At 36.9% G+C, this 22,132-nt stretch overlaps 1 protein-coding gene across 1 annotated transcript in view; it reads left to right on the top strand.

The window, feature by feature from the left end:
* Positions 1–22,132, top strand: part of Dennd1b (DENN domain containing 1B) — a 204,839-nt gene that overhangs the window by 66,323 nt on the left and 116,384 nt on the right. The window contains exons 4-5 of the mRNA XM_051147519.1: positions 8,454–8,503; positions 10,335–10,454. Of these exons, the coding sequence (XP_051003476.1) occupies positions 8,454–8,503; positions 10,335–10,454 (170 nt within the window). The remainder of the gene's footprint in view (positions 1–8,453; positions 8,504–10,334; positions 10,455–22,132) is intronic.

Genomic DNA, 22,132 nt, shown 5'->3' on the forward strand with positions numbered 1-22,132 from the left:
TAGTGGTGAAGCCAATGAGGAAGAGGACAGCACAAGACACTGTAAAACCAAACAGCAATAAATACTATTATTACACCTTTTAATAACTGAATATGAACAGCCTCAACTCCTTAGTGAAAGGCACAAACTAGCAGATAGGTTAAGAAGACAGGATGTGCTTTTCAGTTGCCTCCAGGGAATGCGTCTCACCATCAAAGGCTGAGGTTGCCATGGGATGAAAAGGTAGAAAAGGTTATTCCAAGCCAGTCAGTGTAACTAACCAGCAAGTAGGTGGATGTATTCTGCTCCCTGACAAAACACACTTCAAACCAAACCAGTCAGAAGACATGAAGACAGTTACTTCAGACTTCATAGAGGAACACCTTATCTAGGGATAGCAGAATTTGCATTTTACTTGTAAAAGTATTTATATATTTTGGGAACTTTATATTTGAGTACTCTCTTTAAATCATTTACTATCTTCCTCTTTTTCCAACTCTTCTTCCAACTATCTCAAAAATTACTTTTAAAATTTATTGTTACTTTATTAATATAAATCTATAAAAACAATCCACTGAGTCCATTTAGTGCGGATCATATGTTGTATTTTTAGGGCTGACCACTTAATATTGGATAACAAATTAGAGGGCTCAGCTGAAGGGCATAGTGATTCTTCCTCTCTCAGAAATTATTTCTTGCCTATGGCCTTTCATCTCGGGGTAGGGCTTTGTGGGTGTTCCCCATCCACATTGGCATGGTCACTGCTGTTTTCCTTGTTCAGGTCATAAGTTTTCAGCAGACATCTTGGACATCTGGGTCTTAGAATAATTCTGCCCCTCTTCTGACATTTCCTGAGCCTTAGTGGCCGTGAATGTTGTGGATGTATCAGCGGGGGGGCACACATAGTTAGCTGTTCTCTATATTTTCACTGGTTGTAGCATTCTATAATAACTAGAAATTCTTCTCCTTCATTTCGCCTGTAATTCAAAGGTTTGTTTGCACTTTTTATGATGCTGCACAATTTCTGCATGTTCCTTTCCTGTGCTTAAATTTTTCATATTTTTGCTTATGTGGTTAAATTCCTCTAGTTTATTTCTAAGTTTTGGTACTGTTTCTTCTATTTGATACACTCTACTAGTAACATTCCACCCTCACGCTCCCCCCGCCCCCCACCCCACACACTGAGTTTTTCTTTGGGTTTTTGATTTTATCAATTCCATCTTCATTTCTCGTTGACTTCTCATCAATCTCTTTACTGAATTTAGTCTTCAAATTCTGGATTGCCCTCGTCATCTTACTCAGCCACCTGTTTGTGTTTTCTTCGTGAATCTTTCATGGTCTTTACATACTCAGTGTTGACTTTGGACTAGAGAAATGGGGGTGTGCATCCGTGCAATCCTCACACTCTCAGGCATAGGTCAGATAGCACAGTTTACACAGGAGCCTAAGTAGACCCAGCTCTTTGCACCGTTGCCATGCTTTCTCTCTTACCATTGAATTGCAATCACTCCTTTCCTCTGCCCCAGAATCAATACCGAGTATGTAAAGGATTTACCTACCAGTTCTCCATACTCTGAAACCAACAGAAAATCTAGTAAGACCAGGGTGGACTTCATTTTCCTTCTTTATGCAGCATAATACTCAAATTATTCGCAAGAGGAAGAGAAGAGGAAGAGAGAAGAGTGATACAAGTATGAAAGGAAGAAGTAAAAGTGCCCTTATTTGCAAGAGATTAGTTTCTCCAGAAAAGAGCTAAAAGACTCCACCAGAAGACACTTAGCTCTGACACACAAAGGAAAATCAATAGCCTCCTGTGTACTGCTGACAAATGTGCTAAGAAAGAGCGCAGAGACGCATTCCCTAGGCTGCAGTATGCCAGATAACTGGAATACCGTGGAACAGATATACCCAATGAAGTGAAAGACGTACAATTAAAGCTTTAAAATGTCTAGCTGGACTTGTTAGCACATGTCTTTAATCCCAGCACTCTGGAGGCAGTGGCAGGTGGAGTTTGATGCCAGCCTGGTCTACATAGTGAGACCATGTCTTAAAACAAAATAAAAAACAAAAACAAAATTAAAACAACTAAGAATGAGAACAGCAGCAGCAGCAACAACAACAACAATAACAACAGAAAAACCTTTTAAAACATCTAAGAAAAAAAATGAAGAAGATACTAAAATAGGAAAGACCTTCCATACTCCTGGAGTGGAAAAGAGCAATGTGATCAAAACGGATATTTCAACAGAAATCATCTGTAGATTCAGTGCAAACCCCATTTTACACAGAAATAAAACAAACCTCAAATTCATTTGTTAGCACTGAAGACTCCTAGTAACCCAAACAATCTTAGCAAACTGATGGTGCTGGAGAGACCTCAAGTCACAGTTCAGAGGTGTGCAACAAAAACAGTGGTACTGTCAGAAAACACACAGATTTGTTGAATTCAGTGGCATGTTCAAATGTAAATTCAAACATCTATGTTTACCTGAATTTTACAAGGACCCTGGAAACAGAGCGGTTGAAAGACAAAATGGCACTGGGAAAACTGGAGACTCACACAAAGAATGAGACTAAAATCCCTATTTTTGGGTCTGTCCAAAAAATGAAACCCAAATGGATCAAAGTTCTTAATGTAAGACCTAAAACTGAAATTATTAGGCAAAAGGAAAACTATTTTAAGTTAGAGGTGTAAGGGAGAACTTTCTGAGTTTAGGGCAATAGACAACAAATGGGAGCTCATGAAGTTAGAAATCTTCTATCCAACAAAGGAACTTGTTAATCTAGTGAAGAGAGACCGTATAGAATGGGAAGAGATCTTTATAAGCTGTACATTTGAGAGAAAACTAACCTCAGAATATAGAGAAAACAACAGCTAAACAGCAAGAGGACAACTCAGTCAATACCGTGGCTAATGAAATAAGCAGAGTTCACAAAGAGATGCAAATGGCTAGTAAATACATGAAAATGTTCAACTTCACTGGAATCAGATAATTACAAATCAAAAACCTGTTGAAATTCCACTTCACCCCAGCCAGAACAGTATTCAAAAGGAAACAAATGACAACGTATGTTGGTGAGGGTGTGGGGCTGTAGACAAAGGGAAGCCTTTACACTGTGTTCTTGGGAATGTAGTTGCTGGCCAGTATGGAAGTCAGTATGGAGGCTTTTTAGAAGTGTAAAAATAAATCCATTATGGAAGTGCTGGGAATTTACCCAGAGGACTCCAAGGTCACTATCACAGAGACAATGTGGAACGCAGTATTCACAGTGCCGACGTCATGGAACCAGCCTAGGTGTGGATCAACAGAAGGCTGGATAAAGAGCGTGCGGTACAGATACACAATGGACTTTTTGTCAGCCATTCTGAAGAGTCAGGGTAGGTGCAGTTCACGCTCATAGATTACACTGGAGGTAATTATATTAAGTGAATAAAGCCGATCTCAGAAAGACGTTTACAGTTTTTTTCTCATTTGTGGTTCCTAGGCTTTATATAGGTGTATACAATATATGTATGTATGATTAAAAAAAAATGAAACTGCAGGAGAACAACGTGACTAGTGGGAGGAGGAGGGGATGAAAACAAGAGTGGGCCGAATGGAGTGGCTAAGTTCAAGATATACAATATATGCTTGTATAAAAAATTATAAAAACCCCTATGAGCATATACAGGGGGAGGAAGTCCGCCTCAGTCACAGTCATAGGGGAGGGGAGTAAGGGGAAAATGGGAGGGAGGGAGGAATGGGAGAATACAAGGGAGGGGATAACCATAGAGATGTAATATGAATAAATTAATAAAATAAAAATAAAAAAATAAAAAACCAAACATTAAATGTATTTTATGATAGAATTTTTAAATAAAATCTCTAGATCTTCATTTGTTTTATATACATTTTCATACCTTCAAAAAAGCTTCTCTTATTAAATGCATGGGAGGTAATGATTTATGCTTTTTATTGCCGGGTACAGCACCCATCTCCTTTTGTGAGTGAGCATGTTTTGGGTTGTGAATTAGATCGATTTGAAGTGACTGGAGAACGCAGAGATGTCTAGTCAGTCACTGTATACAACTGACATGCACACAGTATCTGTTCTGGTTTGCTTTCTGTTGCTGTGAGAAATACACGACCAAAAGCAACTTGGAGAGGAAAGGCTTTCTTTTATCTTACAGCATGTAGTCCATCATGAAGGGACAGCCTGGCAAAAACTCAAGCAGCAGCCTGGAGGTGGACGCTGAAGCAGAGGCCACTCCCATCCCAGGCACACTGTGGGGCTCTAGCTCAGTTCTGTTACCCAAAGTGCTGTGGCTGAGTTGTGGATGATTTGTTGATGTTATTGTTGTTCTAGAATTTGTTGCTCCCTTTTATAAAGTACAGATAGATAGGATGATTACATGTTACTATTGCACATTTACTTGAGATTATATTCAAATATTATTCTTAGAAAACCATGCCCTTTTTGAAAACTTTGAACTAAAGTTAAATTGCCAAATAGAACTTTTTTGTTGTTTTAAAAATGATTCATGAAGTATTTTTTTCATATAATACACTTATGCATATTTGAGAACTACCCTTACATAATCATGTTTATATTTACCTTGAGAACTTTAGTGTAACTGTATTATTTCTATGCTACTATTATGCAGAGCCTTACAAACGCTAGTGTGCTGAAGTATCTTTATAATTGCCTGTGTCAAGATGATTTGAAAGCAGTGAGTGGTTCTGGCTGTTCTTAGCATGTCTGTGGCGAGGTGCATAGGCAAGCCCCTCCCTTCCATGGTTAGTTCTGGAAGGGGTTCTCGGTTTAATTAGACGGCACATAGCATAGCTTCCAGAAAACTGAGACTATTGATGCTTTCTTCACTGGATCCTGGTTGTTGCTGCTGTGTCCTTGTGTGATGTACTGAATGCTCATGGCTCATACTACAAAGCCATGGAAAGGATAAAAGCCAGCAATGCCTACTTAGTAGGGTAGACCTGGAGAGAAGTTTCCTGACTCATGGAGAGTGATGTTGAGTTTAATAGTTCCTAAATGAATCTACATCTTCTCTCTGCTTATGAGAGTTCAGCTGTTTCTGGTTATATTCATTCTGCTGAGCTCTACTCTAGAAGCACATTATAGTATTAACTTGGGCAACAGTGATTACCCACAGGAAATCTTTAGGTTGGGCCTTTGACCCTCAGAGGAGGAGACCCGAGCACTCCATCCTGCAGTCCTCCCAGTTGTGAGTATTTCTGTCCCAACAAAGTTAGGAGTGGAGGTTTAAAAGTTAACTGAAAGAGGGACTTTGCCAAATGCAGCTAGGGGGAGTAGGATAGCTACGAAATTGAATTAATGGTCTTGGTATGATTGGTTGTATATACGAGTCAGTGGGAGAGGAGGGGTCTAAATGATTGCCATTTTTTTTTGGTTTGGGTATCTTTGGAGAGGATTGTAGTCGGAGGACATTGTGTATGTTAAGGGCTATAACTTGAGTTCTAAACATCCTAAATGTGAGGTGTTGGACTATTCAGAAAGTGATATGGGAAGGTGGGTACATATATATGGATAAATATGGACTTCAGAAAGATGCCTAAGCTGAAAGAAGTTGTAATCCATAAAGTTCAAGTCATTGGTGTAGATTGTATTTCTTATGTAGAACAGAAAAGAGGGAAGTATGGAGCTTCAGAATGCACTGCCATTTGTTCCAGGGGACGTGGCGAGGAGAGTGGAAGTGGAAGTAGGTTACAGAAACGATGCATTTCATCTTCGGGCCTTTCCAAAGCAGTTCTAAGACCTTTGCCATTGTGGATTTTACAATATTTAAAAGAAGACTGTTTGATAAATAAATGCTTGTTTCAGCTTAGGTGCTGCATGGCAGCTTCCTGGGTTGAGCGGCCTGTCCGTCTAACACTAGCGCTTACTCTTGGCTTTCACAAGGTGAGCTACATTCTATGGGACAAAGGCCAAATAAAAAACTTTCCATGAGCTAGTTCCAGCTATTAGTATGATAGTTAAGTGTCTTATTTTGGAAGATGTACAAAATATCCATTATTGCTCATTGGTACTTTGCTCTAGATAATTTCATACTAGTTCATTTTTTTTGTTGCTATCTTTGACATGAGTTAACAATTATGATCTTTTTGTCTCAGAATAATATATTTTTATTAGAAATATTCTGAAACTGAAATTTTTCTTGGTTAAGGAAATTTCTGTAGAAATAAAATAGTTGAGTAACACAGAAAACTTACCTCATTTGTGGTTAGCAGTGTGGTAACCCGAAGTAATCTATGAATACATATCTAGAAGTAACTGTGTGTGTGTGTGTGTGTGTGTGTGTGTGTGTGTGTGTGTGTGTGTGTGAGAGAGAGAGAGAGAGAGAGAGAGAGAGAGAGAGAGAGAGAGAGAAGAGAATATAAAACCTCACATGTGTTTTTTATATATGTGTATATATATATATATATACACACAAGTATAATTTTCAATTATCACTGTTATTAAAATGACTCAAGAAACAAAAGCTATCTGAGTCCATTTTTCCTCTTTTCAACTCTGCCTCCTTTTACAATTTTGGTTTATATTGCACCTGTAATTGAGGAAGAAATCTAGTCCTAGGAGCTTTTGATCTATGAGCATCCTGCTTATCCTGCCAGGGGAGAGCAGTCAAGGCATAGTTGCTTTGTCACTGACATATGCTGAGAGGAGGATTTTTTTTTCTTTCTATACTGTTTATACACTTGTCTATAGACCTGCTGGCTGGTTGAATTTTAAAGAGTGAAGAGGTTTAAAGACTTGTCCCCTGAGGGTTTCTACTGCCAGTTGGGAAGCGAGCTGAGGCTGTTTTGCAGAAGTGTGTTGCATGCATGTTGCTTATGGAAAAGAGGGGTGTTTGTGGCAGGTTAAGCAACTAAGTGAGAGGCTTCCCCCTTGATATGAGCATTAAAATTTATGTGAAATATATAGTTAATTTACATACACCCAGAAGTAGACATTGAACATAGGATTTTTTTTTAATTGTTTCTGAATTATATGGGTAAATTTGAGTTTATCTGACCGCTATTTGTAGGTGTAGTAAATGCGGTATGTTATGTGACAAAAGATAACAATCAAGCAGCAGTCAAATGAAAACAACTGTCCTCATTTGTCACGAGCTGCTTTTCAGTAACTTATTTCATGTCTAATGACTTCTTAAAATGTACTCAGCAAAATATTATCAAGAGTTAAGTAACATTCTCTAAACATGGGCCTGTGCTCAAACTCTTAATGGTACAATTCAGAAGCAAGCCCGCATTCTCGCCTTAAGGCTTCAAGGCTCCCCCGACCCCCATAATATGATTTTTTTTTCTGGTTCTGTGAGCTAGTTCTCTGGAAGCCTTCTTAGGTATTGCTAGTGGATCTCTACACTATTCTATTTTTAAGTTGCAGTATATATTTTTAAAAGTTAAGAAATTCTACTTAGAAATACTCAGTACTTTATTTCTGTAGATGGTTTCTATGTTTGGATCTGTCTGATTTTACAGAGTGTTAGTTTTTTTGGTAAAAGGCATTTGTGGAAGTGATGGCTTTGCTAAGATATTTGCTGCTTTGCTTCTTAACAGAAGTCGTCTTCAGTTTCTACTAATCTAGTTTGTATGATGTCTGTAATTATAGGTGGAACTTTGGATTCAGAGTTAAATTTCAATGTATTATTCAGATGCATCAAAATACACCTTCTCTTATTTTTCTAACTGACTGTTGTTTGAATGTTGTAATAATCTTTAATAAATATTATTTCTAAGTTTTAATTAGATTATCTGTTTTAGTAAAACATTGATCTTAATATTTAAATCCTTAGTATTTTAGTATTTAGCTATTTAGGCTTGTATTAGTATTTAGTATTTAGGCTTGTTTTAAAATGCACATTTAAGAGGGTTATTATTTGAAATAAATTTAGTGCCAAGTATTTAAAGATACAAATATATATTTTGCACTGTATACAGAGTCTTGTAATGTGTGTTTTTTTTTTAAACACTTGTGTATGTGACATGCAGGGTTGTCAGAGCTCTTAGTAATTCATTCCTGCTGCCAACTTCATTCCCTTTTCTCTGCCTGCATTTTAATTGAAACAACATTTATAGTTTTGAGCCAGAATCTGTGAAAAGTCCCCATGGCTAGCCTGTGGTACAAGTAGCAGCAGACACAGCTTGCCCATATGGTGCAGTGCCCCTTGTGAGATCCATATGGCCTTGTTGAAGGGGATCCCAGCGGGGATGCGAAGGGTGTTAATACCCTTCAGGCCAGGCCTTTCCCTCCTGGGGCTTCCGGGCATTGTCAGTGCAATCTGCCAAAGCACACACTTAATTCCTTTTTAATAATCAATTATTTCAGTCTGAGAACCTGTGCCTTTGTCTTAAAAATACTTCACTGCTCCTTGAAAGTATCTCAAAAAAACTTTTAACTGCATCTTTAAAAATAACATTCTAACCCTCCTCTTTATTTTCACTTTGCATTTGTAGGAAGTACTGCAGAGCCTGCCGAAGTTCTGTTTTCCTTTTGACGTGGAAAGGTATAGTATAAGTTAATAATTAAGATAACTTTATCTTTTCTTAGCACACCTTTTGAAATCTTAAATATACATTTTAAGAAAATGGCGTATACCCTCATTTTTTTCTCCTATGCAAATATGGAGATGTGAGGTTCAGAATTAGCCTTTCAGATGATTCCATGTTTTACCTCCCCCCTCGTGGCCAGTAAAGTAGTCTTAAAGTAACATTGGCTGTAGATCGTTTCTTCTCCTTATTCTTCAGGTATAGCACCAGCACAGAAATAAATAGAACAAACACGTCATTGCCCTTTGGGCAGGCCTTCAAATGGTCTTTTAAAACTAGGTGTTTTACTGCTTTCATTCCTTACTCATCCTAACTGGAAGAGCATCTGTGTGATGCTGTGAACTGACTGTTAGCTGTCTCCCAAGAAGAGCGTACTGAGGGCGGCTGGCTATGGGAGATTCCCAGTGGCTTTGACAATTTCGTTGTGTTTATATGTGACTGCAAATACTAACTGAACTTCTGGTAGGCGGTGGGAATTTAGTATAATAGAGTCTCTTTGGACATAGTGACATTTATTATTTTTCATATGACTTATCACTATTATTAGCTTTATTTTAAGAAGGTACTAAAAAGGTTTAAAAGTCTATTTTAGGAAGAAAATTTGGTCAGAGATTGGTGAGACTGAAAATTTAGTAATATACACTTCAAAGTTATCCTAATAAATATTGCTGATGAAAAATTATTTACTTACCTATTTCTGGAGAATTAGCTTTTCTCCTGTCTAACTTCAAAGCTATAGTACCAAGTCAATAGTAAGAATAAAATAAAGGAAAAAACTGCAAGAAGATATTATAAATCTTGAACACTAGAGGACATAAAAATCACTGGAGGATTTATTTGAAAGTGTATAAAACTAGAAAAAATATCTCATGTCTATTTAGATGGGTACTTGTTCAGTAATTGGTGTTTTGTGACAAATAATTTATAGTTTTAGAAAGCTGGTAGTAATTTATTTAACTTTTCAAAATCTGTATGTCTATTTTAAACCCCAAATGTATATATAATCAATATTTTATTTTGAGGCAAAGAACATGAAGTTCAACTGTGGTCTTATGAGCCAGTATCTGGATGTATGCAGAGGCATTTTAAACAGAGATAAGCATTTTGTCTAGTGATTTATATTATCTCTTATGAAAAAGTGTGACACGTATTTTGGTTCTCGTTTATTTATTTCAAAATCAGGTAAAACTCATTACAGACCACCAAGTAGGCTTCTTTAGTAGGAAGTGTATTCTTCTGAGTTGGTGTTTGATTATGCAGCTTATTGATATTCTAAAAAATAATGCCAAAAAACCCCAGTAATGCTTGTTGTGGTGTACATGCGGTGAGAATGTCAACAGAAGAAGTAATTCAACATGATGAATGAAGCAACACAATTTGCTATTCAAGCAGTTAACATTTGGGAAAGAGAATGCTGTAGACAACAGAGGCTAGAGCTAAGTGTAGAGACGGAATCTGTTGATTCTTAGGCTGTGAGTAACCACGGTTCCAACCTCATGATGTATCTTATGGCTAACTTAATCTTCTGAAATGTAGGATGAACCTTCATTTCCGAGTGAGGCGTTGAATTGTGTTGATGTGCTCCACCATGAGCTGGCCGACCTTATTGTTATGCCTGACTCAAGTCTTATGAGTTGGTTTATGGGTCATGTCCCTTCTGGTCATAGACCCTGCCAGCTCCTAGAACCCAGTATTGCAAAAGTGAAGCCAGTGCCAGATACTAGTCTTGCCTTTTTGTCTTCAATAAAATCAGCACAGGATTAATACTATGATGTTTTTATGTTGTAGGGCATCTCAGAACCAAGTTGGACAGCACTTTACCTTCGTACTGACAGACATTGAAAGTAAGCAGAGGTTTGGGTTCTGCAGACTCACGTCGGGAGGCAAAATTTGTTTATGTATTCTTAGGTGAGTATTATAATGAAAACATGGCTGTAAATAGATTATTCCTCTTCTGCTTTATCATGCTTGGGATCCCAAAAACTCAAAACAAAGCAACTTTTAATAGTAATTTGTTTGTTTTCTTTACTTGTTCAGTCTAAATCCAAGGCGAGAGATAATCTCCCTTCTAGTCCACATACCAAATCAGCTGTTTACCAGTAACGTACCAGACTTCTTACAAAAACTAAATCTTTGAAAGATTAGCCTTTGTGGTTTTATTAATGAAAATTAAATATTAACATGTGAGTTGTGATATGTGTAAATAGAATAACACTTAATAATGTTAATGTATGCTCTTTTCTGTCATTGGTACACATGTGACTTTTGTAAATGAACTGCTGCTTTAAGGCGACAGTTGCAAATTTGTGCTTGGGAAAGAGAGTTTTGTTAGGTCACTGGGTGTTTTAAAATGTTTATAAAAGATGCTGTTAAGCTTACACATTTTAGGAAGTTTTATATAAAATTTGTATCCCTAATTTCTTTTGAGAAATAGGGACATCCGCTAATTGCAGATCTTACCTACCCTAGTGGAAACAATAAGCTGTAAATAAATGGGCACTGGTTATATGGTGAGATTGTAGATTTCATCATGCCCTCCTGCACAGAAGTGGGCTTCGAGTTGTTGGCAGTTGAAAAAGACGCATTTAAACATAGTTCCTGTAAGGTGCAATGGTGAACAAAGACTCCAGATGTAATCTATTAAAAAGTGGAATTGTTTACTATTATAATATAGATATTGGCAATTCTAGACTCAATAGAAATGATAATAGCATTCAATTTGTAGTTAGCATCTTATAAGGGAAACCTTGTGTATTGCTTACTTTTCTGTTGCTGTGATAAACACCATGACCAAAGCAACTTACAGAAGGAAGAGTTTATTTTGGGATTATGGTTTCAGAAAGATAAGAGTCCCTCACCATCATGGCAAGGAAACACGGCAGCAGGCAGCAGGAAGAGCTTAAATCTTACATTCCAAACCATAAGCAGGAGGTCTGAGAGCCAACTCAAATGTTGCCCATGTTTCTAACCCTCCAAGCCTACCCCTAGTGACATATTCTCTCCAGCAAGGCTACATCTCCTAAGACTACCAAGACAGCAACCAACTGGAGTAGTCAAAAAAGGATTCAAATGCCTGAACTATGGGAGGCATCTCATTCAAACCAGCACACCTGGGTATAAAATTGATGGCCTTTCTGTTCATTTGTTATTGAGCTGTATTTGCCAGTCACTGAGAGGCATGCATTTAGGGCATGCCTATAAGAGTAACCCTTGGAAACTAAAGCTGGAGGATAGCAAATTTGAGGCTAATCTCTGCTATATAGAAAGACCTGGGATTTAATAAAAAGACCCCAAACAAATGTTAGAGATGGGTAATCCACTGTTCATTATTATTTCTGATGACCTGTTTGAGAATAAGTTATCGACATTACTTATTTAGATTTAAATCTGCATTCAGTAGTTTACCCAGTTACCTTCAAATTGAATTTCTGTTACTATTGATAATGAAAAAGCTTGAACTGTTCCCTGTTTTTAACTCAAAATATTTTGAATATATTGATTCTGTTAGTAAGCCAAAATAATTACTGAATACTCACCATAGTTTACATAAGTTTCTTGTAGTTTTTAAATTTAGGAAAGCTATCATTATTTTAGAACATTTGCATAAAACATGTAATACATTTTGTTAAATGATTGAGAAAAATATGTAATATATATATACTTGTAAGCCAGTTCTCATTAATTTGTTGAAGTTACTTTTTTGTGCATTTGGGAGATCATCTGAATATTTGGACTCCCGAGTTAGAAATAGTTTTATCTGCAAAAATGTGGTTATATTATATGAATAATAATAAAAAATAAAAAGTAAAAGCATACATGTCAATAAGAAGGCCTTTTATAGTGAGCATGATTGGTTATTTGATTTTTATTAAAATATTCTTTCATATTTAGTCTCTTTTTGGTTGAAGCAGGGGGGTTAACAGTTTCAGTCCAGCATAGGTTACCTAGTGAGACCCTGTTACAGATTACCACCTCCAAAGGCACAATTTAAGTATTTTTAATCATCATGAGAAGACATGAACGCTATATTGTTTGTAAGATTATCAAGTGGCACATCCCTGTGAAAGAAAACTGAGTAATATCGGATTTTGAACTCTCCTGTTTCTTGTTTCTGTAGTTTTAGCTCCTAGATTCTTCTGGAATCTGTAGAAATGTATAAGCAGAGAGTATATTAGCTTGACTTAGTCATGTCACAAAGTGGTATGTTCTACTAAAATATTATATACAATTTTATATATCAATTTAAAAATGAAAATATTTAAAATTTTAGGTCAACATTCATGACTATTTTTTAATATTTACTGTCCCCAATCTATCTTCTCTAGCACTATCCACATCTGAGAGAAAGCGTGAGATGTTTCTCTTTCTATGTCTGGGTTACTGCACTCAGAATGATTGTTCCCACTTCCATCCATTTACCTGTGAATTTGATGGTGCTAGAAAGTGATGTGCGTGCTACCAGAGGAGAAAATTAATCACCAGTCTTACCTACTCGCAAACCTGTGAGCTACAGAATGGCTGTTTGGGCAAGGTGTCCCTACTGGTGCAATAATGCCATGAGTACCATGAGAGTAACCTAATATTTTGTGATTGGATTTAAGACTTGCTCCTCCAGATGGAACCCATAGCTAGCACCATTACCAGGGCCAAGAACTAGTGGCTGGGTCGGTCATATGCGCTAAAAGAGAGAGCCTTTTATTCTTATTCTGCTAAGTGAACATCATATTACGATGACTCTTAATTCCTGACTACTGTACCCATAGAGTATTGCATCTCCTAGCCTTTATCAGAGAAACTTTTCCATTCAATAGGTGGAAATTAAAATAGAGGTCCATAACTGGTCAACATGTACAGCATAAGAGATGGTGGGACTTGTGTGTCACACTCCCTGCCACCCTAAGGGTCAAGGACTGCCACAGAAGAGGGGGCTAAAAATTGTAAGAGCCAGAGGTGGTGGATGGGCACAAAGAAACAATGCTTTCAAGGCACAACAGGGCAGATGCATCTATAAATCCATAGTGACTGTGACAACGCGCACATGATGAGGGCATACCAAGCCAGATAACAATCCCAGCATGGGATGGGGAGGTGTGTAGGCGTCAACCTTTTCCAAACTTACTTTATTTGAGGATCTTTAGTGCTTATACCTCCCTTCCAACCCACCTACCCTAGAGAGGAGAGAAAAGAGGGTAATGGGAGCAGGAGGAGCAGACCTTTTTAGACTCAGTTTCTGGAGCGATTCTCTTGGCATAGTCGGCAGGATTTCAGCAGACCAGCAATTCAACCAAAATTGCCGCTGGAACCTGGAACAGCAGCCAGGTCCCAGAGTCCTGAAGCGTTCTCTGGAGGTGTTCTCTCTAGGAATATCCCAAAGTGGAACAATGAACAGCCAAACAATACCGAGACCCCAAAAGCCACACCCTCTCTATATCTCCTCTCAGACTCTGTACTAAGATGTATTTCAGCTGGCAAAAGCCAAGCCCCTGCACGAGGTACTTCATCTTTTATTGGATAAACATCACCTGTTCTCTCACAAGTCTGTTCCCCATCCCACACTTGGGATCAAAACAAAAACACGTTTATATCCACTACAAATTCCACACTTGGGATCAAAACAAAACATGTGTACATCCACTACATATTCCCCTTTCTATTAAAAAATAATAAACTATATACAATAAAAATAATTATGAGAATTATCCAGTAAAAGTTAGATTTATAAGGACCAGTCCATTTGTATTTCACAGTCTTGGAGAAATTGTTCCACTATCTATCCTATCCTGCTGAGTCTTATCAGTGTCCAAAGTTTTCCTAAGTCACTTTATTATAATTTACATTTATCAACCTCTAAATATGTTTTTAGCTCTTAAACTAATGCTTGTAGTAATACTATGGCTATCTGCTCTTTAACCCCATCAGAGATGTAAGAAGGATATATTATCTAATGTGAAGGAAGTATAGGCAAGAAACTTCCAAAAGTATAGACAGGACAGAGAAATGATGACTGCCTTGACAGTCACAGGTTTTTCTCTCTTGTTGGAACATCCAGTATTCAACCTGCCAGCCCCAAATATCTGACAGACTGTTCTGTGAAGCAGGAATTTTGAAGAACTGTCCCACTTAGTCTCTGCAAAGCTGGACAGCCAATTTCTCAGTGTCATGCTTGACCACAGTTTGGACAATCAGTCTGCTATCAGCAGTAGAGATGACAACAGTGCCTCAGTCCAGTGGCTCTTCTGCCACACTGTTTCTTTGATGCCCATCATCTTCACTGAAGTAGATTGGAGATGCTACCAGAAGCAGATGTGTCTCTTTGTCAGAAAATCTCTTTATTTTTAAATGCCATATTCTGTAGATCTCTGAAATATTTGAAGACCATCTATCTACTTTCTATTGTGCATAATCATATCTATCTATTCTATCTATCTATCTATCTATCTATCTATCTATCTATCTATCTATCTATCAACTGACTTATCTATTTCAGTATATCTAAATAGACAAGCATTGCTTGTTGTTTAGCTATGTACTATCTGCTTAACCTTGAAAACATATACAAGAAACTAAATAAAACTACTTCTGTAATTAACTAAACGAATATCCAACAAGACTACAATTGAGATTTATAGGTGACTAACTACTAACTTGTATCTCCAACCATCCTGAAATAGTTTGTAATAGTTAGCTCTCATAAGACTAGAATTTTACATCACATTTTTAAATGAGTTGCATATGTACAATACATAAAGCAAAAATTGAACAAAATAATCTTAAATTTCTATCAATCTACAATACCAATGTAAAATATTCAAGGCTAATAGGTTCAGTAATCTAACTTTTATCCTATAGTTCTATAATCTCTTCTTTTGTCATTTTCTTTTCCCAGCCTTTCCCCTAATACTAGATAGGATAGGAAGATAAGAGAGAAAGAAGGGTAGAGGGGAAAAGGAAAGAAATCCCTAAATATAACCTTTACTCACTTATAACCAACCCCCTCGACAATAACAAACATTGGTAACTCACCCAAACCACCCACCCCACCCATTGGGAATAGGGGTGTTGTGTTCTTAAAATTGCTTCTTGCTGTCTGGGGGTAAAAGCATCTTCTGGGTACTCTTAGAAGAGTAAGATATTGGCTAAGTGCTGGAAAAGCTAGCTGTATCTGTTTCTGTCCTTTCTTTTTGGGATCGATCCTTTGGGCTAGCCCTTTTAAAGTTGATATGCATGCAAGTTCTTGGGGAAACAGTAGCTGAGGCAGTCTTTGAGGTCGATGCACCTGGACTACCTGCTTTGTCTTCGTTATTATCTGGTTTTTTGCTCTGAAAAATAAGCAAAAAATTAAAAGTATTAGCATAGTTACATTTCTACATATATATGGAATATGCAAGGTGTACAAATTATCTAAAGACAAACGCCTGTCCCATTTTTGAGCAGGTTTAAGGCATCAACTTTATACATCTGTTTGAGCTATACTATCCATGTTATACGAAAGAAGAGTTGGGGGTGGTGGAAGGGGTAATTGATCAAGATACAGCTTATGAAATTCTCAAAGAATTAATAAAAATATTATTAAAATAATTACATGGAATGAGCAGATCAGTTGGTTATCCAATATCATTTAGTCAGCCCTGAAAACACACATATACAAGTGACATTATAGATACTGACCAGATTGTACTTATTTACATGTTTAGGAATATGTTTAGGAATTTGAAGGGAGAAATGGGAAAGGAAAAATATTATAATTATATTATAGTTCCAAAAAAAAAAAAAGAAGTATTGTGATATTATAATTTCATACAGCATTTTACTGGCCTAAAATTCTAAGCTGCCATCATTATATAGATAATGAACTATAAATAAGAACTTTATTAGAATTAGTAGCAATGTATCCAGATAATCTTTCATAAACTAACTAATATATATATATATGTATATATGTATATACACACACAGTGTGTTTGCGGGATGGGAAGCATGTTGCTACCATGTGGGTATGTTGCATGGACAGCAAGCTGTCCACTGATCGCTGTGGTGCAGCAGAAGTAACCAGAAAGGGGCCTCTGTATTCTATGCCATTGAAATTTAAGATCAGGATGTGATTAGTGACCTCTGAAAGAAAGGAAAAGTATTGATGGGGTAACTGTGACAGTTAGGAACCCAGATGTTAGTGCTTTTCTCTGCTATCCATGTAAAATGGTCAATATGAGAAGTGTTTTATTGGTTGAAAAATGTGTTATATTTCTAAAACTTATTACCTTGAAGCAACACTTGGCTAGATTTTGTACTGTACACTTAGAATGTCTTAGAGAAGAGTTTGGGATAATGCAAACATTATACACACATATAATACACATCACATACATTACATATACATTTCAAGCTCAATGCAAACAGTTATTTTTGTGGAAGGAGCCAGGGAAGGGATAGAAGGGAAGCCGCACTGCTCCTCAGCGTTGCTCAGATGTTCCCGTTGTCACAGGCTTCCAGCTGCTGAGGAGGAGCTCTTCTGATTATGACTAGAGGACAAAGATGCTTTAGAGAATGTTTATAGGCAAGTGGGAAAAGCCCTGGACTTGGAATTCTTGGAATTAATTCAGCTGAACCCTATTGAAGAACTGTACAAAATACTTTCTTGAACAAGTCACAGACTGTCCTCACATGTCTACAAACAAAACAAACCAAATAACTGCCCCCCCCAAACAAAACAATACATAAGTAATTGTTACAGTTACTTATGCTTGCATTGTAACATTTAATTTTCAACCTTATTTCCACATGACAAAACGTGTAATTATCTATTTTTCTGCAGTTTATCAAATTAAAGGATTAACTGTCAATATTTAAAATTTGATGACTGCATGGATATTTTTAAAGTGCCCATAAGAGCTCCTTCAACTGTCATAGTCTCTTGTGCAAGTATCCAGAAATATTGCATGTGTTACTGTGACAGCTGATCACTTTTATTCTTGCTTTCCTGATAAGTTGGAGCTGCACACATGCTACTAAAACCATGTTGCCTTTCTCCTAGAATTATGTTATCAGAATATCTGTCAGTTAGTATGCTTTTAAAATTTCTATTAATATTGTTTAATTTAGATAAAAAATAAAATTTAGTGCAATTTAATATTAAAATGACATTTAATTTAAGGCCTGTGTGTCTGAGTTCTTTCTCTGACGTATCTGTCTTAGTTTAACAAGATTTCAAAGCTGTCCTCAGAGATCACTAGCTTAAGTCTTATTGCTTGTGTTTAGAATTGCTTTCATATGCTAGCAAAGATTCAAGAAATACTCTTCCACCTCTAATTTCATTAACAAAATTTTACAACTATAAAAATGTCGCCAAGGGTTCAAAATGAAATACTCTAATGAGGAAGGCAGATTTATGCTTAGGGCTTTTGTAGCCTCCTTTGCTGTCTGTAACTCACACCAAACTAGAAGGCTTCGCACTCTTCCTTTGGACAAATCCCCTCGAAGCAGAATGTTTCAATTTTACACATTTTGGGTCAATTTTCTAGTGGGCAAACAGCCTCCAGACATGAGAGGCCTTCCTACGGAGAGGCCGTCTCCTCGGTTTTACTTGATTACTGTGCATCGGGCTCCTGCTGGCCGTTCAGACTGCTGGCAGCTGCTTGACTCTTTGACAGAAAGCATTTCCTTTCCTTTATTTAACCTTTGACTTTTGAATGTAAAACTTTTACAGCACTATAGTGGAAGTCCAAGTGTTGCGGAGTCTTCTGACGCCAGCAGACGGACTCATGGTTTTGTGTGTGCGTCTGTCTTTTGCCTCTTGTCTTGGTTGGAAATTTAGGATGTAATCTTACAGTTAAATTTTACCCTCCTGCTTTTAGAAGAGTAATTTGTTTTATATTTATATATTTACAAATCTATAATAGTCATATAGTTTGTTGATGAGGTTATGTTTTTGTTTTAAAAATACTCAATTAAAAAAACAGATCCTCCCCCCTACATTTTGTTGAAAGTTTTAGCTTCCTGGAATTCTCATGTTTGGTATATAAAAAGCAAATTTAACCATGTTTCGCAATACAAAAATAGTGTAAAATTTTAAGTTACTGATAATCAGTTCAAGAGCTTATATGTTGCTTAGAAATCACAAAGGAAACTGCAAAAATCAACCAAACAAAAACCCCCAAAACTTTAAACCCATGATATTTCTTACCTTTGAAGGCATATATGATTTCTAATATTTATCTTATGTGAGTTTTATATTAAAATAAAAAGTTTTAGACAAAATGCTTTTCTTAAAAAGGGGATGCTATTTATTTTACCACAAAAGTGTGAAATCAAATAATATTAAAACATTGGAATTTTTCACTCTTTGTGGTACATCAGAAAATGAAGTTGTAGTGATTTCTTTTGAGCACTTGCTTCCTATTATGAGTTGTGAAGTTACTTTTGTTCAGGGATCAGTCAGATAAGAGACCCAAAATGTGAAATAGGTTAGGTGCCTTGTTATCGGAAACTGAAGAAAGTATCGTGCTCGGAGCAACACATGGCACAAAGGAGCTCCAGGCTTTTGTTAGAGGAATATTGTTTGGTTAGACTCCAGGTCTTATGATTTCTAGAGGAACATGAAATTGAGATATTTTTTCCAATGCATTGTAAACTGACAGTTTACTAGATTAAGCGTGCTATAGAACTGCTGGTGTCAAGAACAGTCCTGGGTTGGCTGGCTGTAGCTATGGATGTCCAGCCTGTAGCGTCTGCTATAGATGGTTGCAGCAGAAAATGTCTTTGTTTTTTCACATTCTTAGGAGCATGTTGGGTGTTTACAGACTAATTTCACTTAGATATGAGTGTGGTTTTTATTAAAAAGTGTGGATGGTTTATTGCAACAAGCAGCTTATCACTGAGACCACACATGCTTGCACTTGGTTCTTTTTGGTGTTAGTACATGTTGATGTTTCAATCATCTTGCAAAAATCTGAGTGTGTCTTAGTATTTCAAAATATAGTGTATGCGGAGAAAACTGTTGGCTTGGTCATGTCATCATGAGCATCATGGTTTGCCTTGTGCACTGACACCTATGGATCTACACTGTCTTTACTATGTTGCAGGCTGCATCCTTTCCCAACACCTTAGCAATGAGAAGAACATACAGGCACTCCAACCCGACTTGGCAGGGATTACCAAATTGTTAGACAAAATCATTTAATGGATCTGAGAAATTTTCACCTTCCGGGTGAACTGTAGTTTGAAAGTTATAAAAAGTAATGCTATAAATACTCAACATGCATTTCAACTTTTGCTCTTTGCTTCAGTGGACAGAGACTGTATGTTAAATTATTTAACATTAAGTAGGGGCTAGGTATAGTGTTGGCTGGCTACAAGGCCAGCATGTGGGAGGCTGAGGGAAGAAGGTAACCATGTCAAGTCTATAGCAAGGACCTGTTTTCAAAAGAATTAAAAGTGCAAACAGATTGACTTGTTGCAACGTGTTCAACTGTCTGTAATGGATCAGGAACTCACGTACTGGGGCAGGCTGAGTAGAATTGTCTTCCCAAGTTAGCCATGTGGCAACCTTGTCACCATGAATAATTTATCATATCTTTTATATTCAGACTTCAGAGTGGAATGAGCTAGTTCATATAAAATACGTAGCATGTGGTTTTATGTATCTTTTATGCTTAATGTTCAAGTTTTAGTTCCCATAGTGACAGTATAGATTTTGTGATTCTTAGCTTCTGCCCTCTGCACCCAGTGTACTTAGTATTGCCCCTGAGTTGTAATTTCCTAGACAGAAATATAAAGCAAAGCAAGCCTTGAAGAATGTGTGAGAAATACGTTGTAAAGGTAAACCTTGTTTTTAAATGATGTAGACAAAGTTGGTCTGGTATCAGGGTGAGATACTGTGAAAGGTAGTATTCTGGATGCTCACAAGTGTGTATAGTGTGTGTGTGTGTGTGTGTGTGTGTGTGTGTGCTATAAGAACTTTGAAAATTTAGATTTTATCTAAATATGAAGATAACAAATATTACTTATTAATATAATTTATCACTTACTAAAATACGTCAATAGTACTCTTAGCTGCTTAATGAAAACTGAGTTTTGATATATCTTCCCAATTTAAAAATAAATTGAGAGCAGAAGCTAACAGTGGGAAAAAAATCACTGCGACAGGAAAGCAGTGCAATTTAAAGGACTTCTCAGCTATTTGGTCTATGCAGAAGATTACTTAATTTTATAATAGCTTATGATTATGAAATTATGTATTTTTTGTTTTCATGGTAGCCAAGGAAAAAGGACATGTAATCACCAGAAACCAAGACAATTAATAATAATAGTAATAATAATAATAATTATTATTATTATTATTTACTTGAGCAGTTAGGCAGAATTTTTCTGAAGTAGACACATATATTAGGGGGATGTGACATATTGAAATTATTTTCTCCTGAAATAGTATTTCCTCCAGATTGATAAAAGTTGAAGTCTTAAGTATAAAGTAGAAACAAATGGAAGAATTCCATTCTTACACCATTATGTTATTATGTGCTTGAAAGAAGAACAAATTATTTTTCTTTTATTGAAAATACTTTTTCATGTAATATTGTGATTATTCTTTCCGTTCTCTCTACGTATCCCAGCTCTCCCTTCCCATTAAAGTCCATCTCCTTCTTGTCTCATTAGAAAGCAAACAGGCATCTAATAGATAATAAATAAAATAAAATATAATAACGTAAAGCGAAAATAAACATTAGAATAGGACAAAACAAACAAAAGGAAAAGACCCCAAGAAAAGACACAGGGAACAGATAGCGATGCAGAGAGCCGTTCAGTAATCCTACAAAAACATAAGTGCAAAAGGCATAGTAGATACACAAAAGACCTGTAGAATAAAAAAAAAGGAGAGATAAAAAGAAATAAAGACAACAACAACAAAATGATTGTAGATCAGAATGTTTCTAGTTGGGTTGATGTTTATGTTTCTCCTTTGGTAGCATGCTGAGTGCTTTCCAGTACCAAGACAACAGGTTGGTACTTCACCACAGGGGCGAAGGCTCTAGCTCTGCACCAGCTTGACTTCTCCATGTTCAATGAGTTGTGTATGTGGTGTCCTTGCTGTTTGTGGAGAGCAGCCTTGGCAAGAGCTAGGGTTGTTTGGAGGTTCTCATGGCATCTCTTTAGCATGTAGCTCAATTAGATCTAGACCATTCCTGGCACTGGACGCTTCATTTGGTGATAAGAGATGGCCAGTTGGGGCTCTGTCTCCTCTGTTATTTGGTGATTTCATTTAGTTCACCTTCATATATGCATGTATTTTAAGACACTACTACTACAGTAGGTTTCCATGCTAGTCCTAAAATGTCCCGAAAATTTTAGCTGTCTCTCCCCATCTTCTGTCCATCTCTCTTTTTCTTCCCCCTTCCTGGTCATTCTCCCCCCGCCCCCCATTCCCCTGTCATTCTCTCCCCATGCCCTCTGTCTGTCCTCAGCTATCTATTCTGTTTCTTCCCAGGGGGGATCTATTCATGCCCACGAGGCCCCTACTTTATTCCTAACCTCTATGGTTCTATAGCTTGCTTAAGAGCTATTATCCCTATATAAGCAAATGTATACCATAT

This window comes from Acomys russatus, chromosome 6, assembly GCF_903995435.1.
Source record: "Acomys russatus chromosome 6, mAcoRus1.1, whole genome shotgun sequence".
Lineage (NCBI taxonomy): Eukaryota > Metazoa > Chordata > Mammalia > Rodentia > Muridae > Acomys > Acomys russatus.